Source organism: Chrysemys picta, chromosome 1 (genome assembly GCF_011386835.1).
Source record: "Chrysemys picta bellii isolate R12L10 chromosome 1, ASM1138683v2, whole genome shotgun sequence".
NCBI classification, from domain to species: Eukaryota; Metazoa; Chordata; order Testudines; family Emydidae; genus Chrysemys; species Chrysemys picta.
Genome location: NC_088791.1, coordinates 356054607 through 356058147, shown reverse-complemented (window position 1 = coordinate 356058147; position 3541 = coordinate 356054607). Strand labels below are relative to the sequence as shown.

At 45.8% G+C, this 3541-nt stretch overlaps 1 protein-coding gene across 1 annotated transcript; it reads right to left on the bottom strand.

The window, feature by feature from the left end:
• Positions 1–1527: 1527 nt before the first annotated feature.
• On the bottom strand, positions 1528–2475 carry LOC101943899 (olfactory receptor 52M1-like). The gene has a single exon (XM_005310473.2). It carries the CDS (start codon positions 2473–2475, stop codon positions 1528–1530), a length of 948 nt encoding a protein of 315 aa, XP_005310530.2.
• Between the last annotated feature and the right edge of the window lie 1066 nt (positions 2476–3541).

The window sequence follows — 3541 nt, the reverse complement described above, 5'->3', positions numbered from 1 at the left end:
GCAGCTGCAACACTTATCTATTCTTAACGAGCAAAAAAAAAAGGGAGGGGAGTGTAGCAAACTTTATCTATCAAGCAAGGGATATTGCTCACCTGTGCCATACTCCCCTATTACCATGGTAACGGTTACCCAGTTCTTTACTTAACCCTTACATTCCCCAACACTCCCCTACTCTCTTCAAAGAAGGGCCCAGGCACCCCTCTTTCTCATACAGTAGCCAGTGGGCCACTCGTCCTGGAGGCTCTGGCTACAGTTAGCTCGATATCTTGGTCCACTAGTCATACTACAGGGAGATAGGAAAGGCGGGTCATTGGAATGGGTAGGCCACAGAATTTACAAGTATGGCTTACGGGGAGAGGCTAGGGAAGCACATAACTTTAAACATCCAATGAATACAACTAATAATACAATTAATACAAATAATATCCCTACGACATAGGTAATTTGACTGAGAAGCGAGTGAGAGTTAATTAGGCCTGTTTGAAGGGCACAGGCTACATCAGTTCAGGTACAATCTGCAGGCAGTTTAGTTGCTAGTTGGAATGCATTCATTCCTTGGAGGGCTTGGGCTTTGAAAACCTGCATTTGGCATTGGCTGACCTGTAGCTGCCTTAGCAACTGTGTTAAAAAGTCACAGTTTATCCAGGTGGCTTCTGTTATGGCCTTAGTCCAGTTAAGTTTGTTTATATTATAAGTTCATTGAATGTCCACAGAGAAATGGGCTATTGTCCAAACCAACTTAACCACTTGGTATGGAATCAGGCAGTATGCACTGGTTTGGTTATTTAGAGCAATGTGTTTTACAGACTCATTTGTGCACCAGCGTTCGGATAGCAAAGAGTTCCCAGACCACACCCAGTGTAGGCACCCTGCCTACTACAGGGCCCCAAAAGCGAGGAACAACAGGGAGCTGAAGCTGAAGAAATAAGCCAGACAAATGTCTCTGCCCTCAGGAATTTGTAGTTGAGCTTTAGGACTCACAAGCTGTATGATGCACAGCCTCACCTGCCTGCCTCAGAACTTGGCTCCCAAGCCTCAGCTATTTCTGTGTGGCTTCCTGGCTTCCCTCTCTGCTCCTGAGTGGCCTGTGGGCCCCAGATCTTGGTCATCACGGCTCTCACTACAAGCTCCTTGTCGGGCTGTAGCAGATCCCATCCTAGCCCCGGAGCAGAGGGAGCCCAGTTGGGAGGGACGGAGGCAGAGCTGATCCAGTGAGTGAAGGGAAACATAGGAGGGAGCAGGACTTGGGGGAATAGGTGGGGTAGGAGGCAGAGCCTTGAGGGAATAGTAAGAGAGGGCACAGGAGCCTCAGGGGACCAGTTACCAGAAATTAGAAAGGTGGAAACCCTATGACTTAATGAGTTGTACCCAGACCGATTCCCCACCTGACAATGCATAGTAAGGACAGGAAAGGGTTTAATGTCTCTCTGACTGCCCAGTCAGTAATTCAGAGAAGAGGCCAAGCACCATGTCATCAGATAGCTCTTTACGGACTCGGTCAGAGAATCAGGGGATCAGGAGAAAACTTTAGGTTCCTTTATGAGTAAAGAGCCGGAGCAGCCTGTCCCGGATTTGTTTGGTCCTCACGCCATAGATGATGGGGTTTAGCGTGGGGGGCATCAAGATGTATACATTGGTAATGAGAACATGGAAATGCAGGGGCACATTCTGGTGAAATCGGTAAGTGAGAGAGAAGAAGAGACTTGGGATGTAAAAGACTAAGATGGAACAGAGGTGTGAGGTGCAAGTCCCAAAAGACTTGAGACGGGCATCCTTTGTGGGGAGGCTGAAGATGACCCTGAGGATCAGGGTATATGACATGACAATAAAAAGCACATCCAGACCCATCACACAGAACTGAACAAAGAGTCCGTAGTAACTACTGACACGGATGTCGGCGCAGGCCAGCTTCACCATGGCCATGTGGGCGCAGTACGGCTGAGGGATGATGTTGGTTCTGCAATATGGCCACTGCCTCAACAAGAGGGGATAGGGCAATACGAATATGCCGCCGCGCAGCACTAAGGCCAGGCCAATCTTAGCCACCACCGGGTTTGTCAGAGTGGTTGCATGTCTCAGGGGATCACAGATGGCCACATAGCGATCAAAAGCCATGGCCACAAAGATCCCAGACTCCATCCCTGAGAAGCAGTGAAAGACATACAACTGGGTGAGGCAGGCACTGAAATTGATCTCCCTGGAATTGAACCAGAAGATGCTCAGCATTTTGGGCAGGATGGACGTAGATATGACCAAGTCGGTGACGGCCAGCATGCAGAGGAAATAGTACATGGGCCCATGGAGGCTCTTCTCCATCTTCACAATGAACAGGATAGTGAAGTTACCCAGGATGGCTATGGCGTACATGATGCAGAAGGGGATGGAGATCCAGACGTGGACTGCCTCCAGGCCAGGAATGCCCATCAGGATGAAGATGGAGGGGTTGGTGAAGTCAGTTGTGTTGGAATCTGACATGGTGTAGAGTAGAAAGTGTTGAACTCTGAGGCAGAACTGTGTCTCCGCATGTACCCTATGTTTCACTGAATTCCTATATGTGCCCAAAGTCAAGGGAGATGGTCACAATACACATGCCTAGATGGAGAGATAATGTTAATATGAGAAACTACGTGCACTACTGGAGTGTGTTCTCATGGTTGAGGCAGATTGGTTGCTCTTCACACACTGAAAAATAACATTTTTATTATTCAGAGAAATGTATTATGAACAAATGACCCTATTAATGCTAATTCCATATTTTATATTACTCCATGTGTCAATAATGTCGTGATGTGGGAAATATTAATAGACACCAGCCGGAAAAATATTAGTGTGGATACTGGTTATGCATTATTGTTCCTTAATGCAATTAGAGCCAGGCTAGAAGGTGCATGCTGTAGGGAGTTGCACACTCACCTGGTGGCTCAAAGTCTGAGTGTAGACAAAAAGCAAACCTTTGTCAAGACATATGCTGGTGAAAACATCCCAACTAGAATAGACCTCAGGGAAAACACCAGAGTGTCATTTAGAGCAGTTCCATGGAAACACCTGCTCATTTGCAATGTGGGCCAAGACAAAAACAATCTTGGGATACATAAGGAATGGGATGGAGAATCACCTGCTCTGGACATGCGATCAGTTTTGGTCACCCAGTGTCGATAAAGGATACAGCTGATATATAAGGGGTTTATGAGACACTTTGTGCTTCAAAAGGGCTAATTCCAGCAAGCTGAGGCAAATTATCAGCAAAATTGATTAGGAGGGAAAATTTAGACAGAAAAATGTGAATGAAAATTGGGAGTTCTTTAAGAAGAATTTATTAGATAGAAGGCAGAAATCGGGCAGGAGGAGTACTATATAACAAAAGGGGAAAAGGGAAAATAGGAAATAATACAGATTGGAAGTTATGGAAATTAATGAGGGATAAAAATATCATGGAAATATCAATTATTGGCGGAGCTAAATATCAGAAAAAGGAGGACATTAAGTATATTATGAATGAAAGAAATCCTAGAAAATGTTTAGGATGATTCCTACAGGAAGA

Excerpts from the sequence above, each read along its gene's own strand:
- LOC101943899 (XM_005310473.2), bottom strand. The coding sequence starts at position 2,475 with ATGTCAGATTCCAACACAACTGACTTCACCAACCCCTCCATCTTCATC.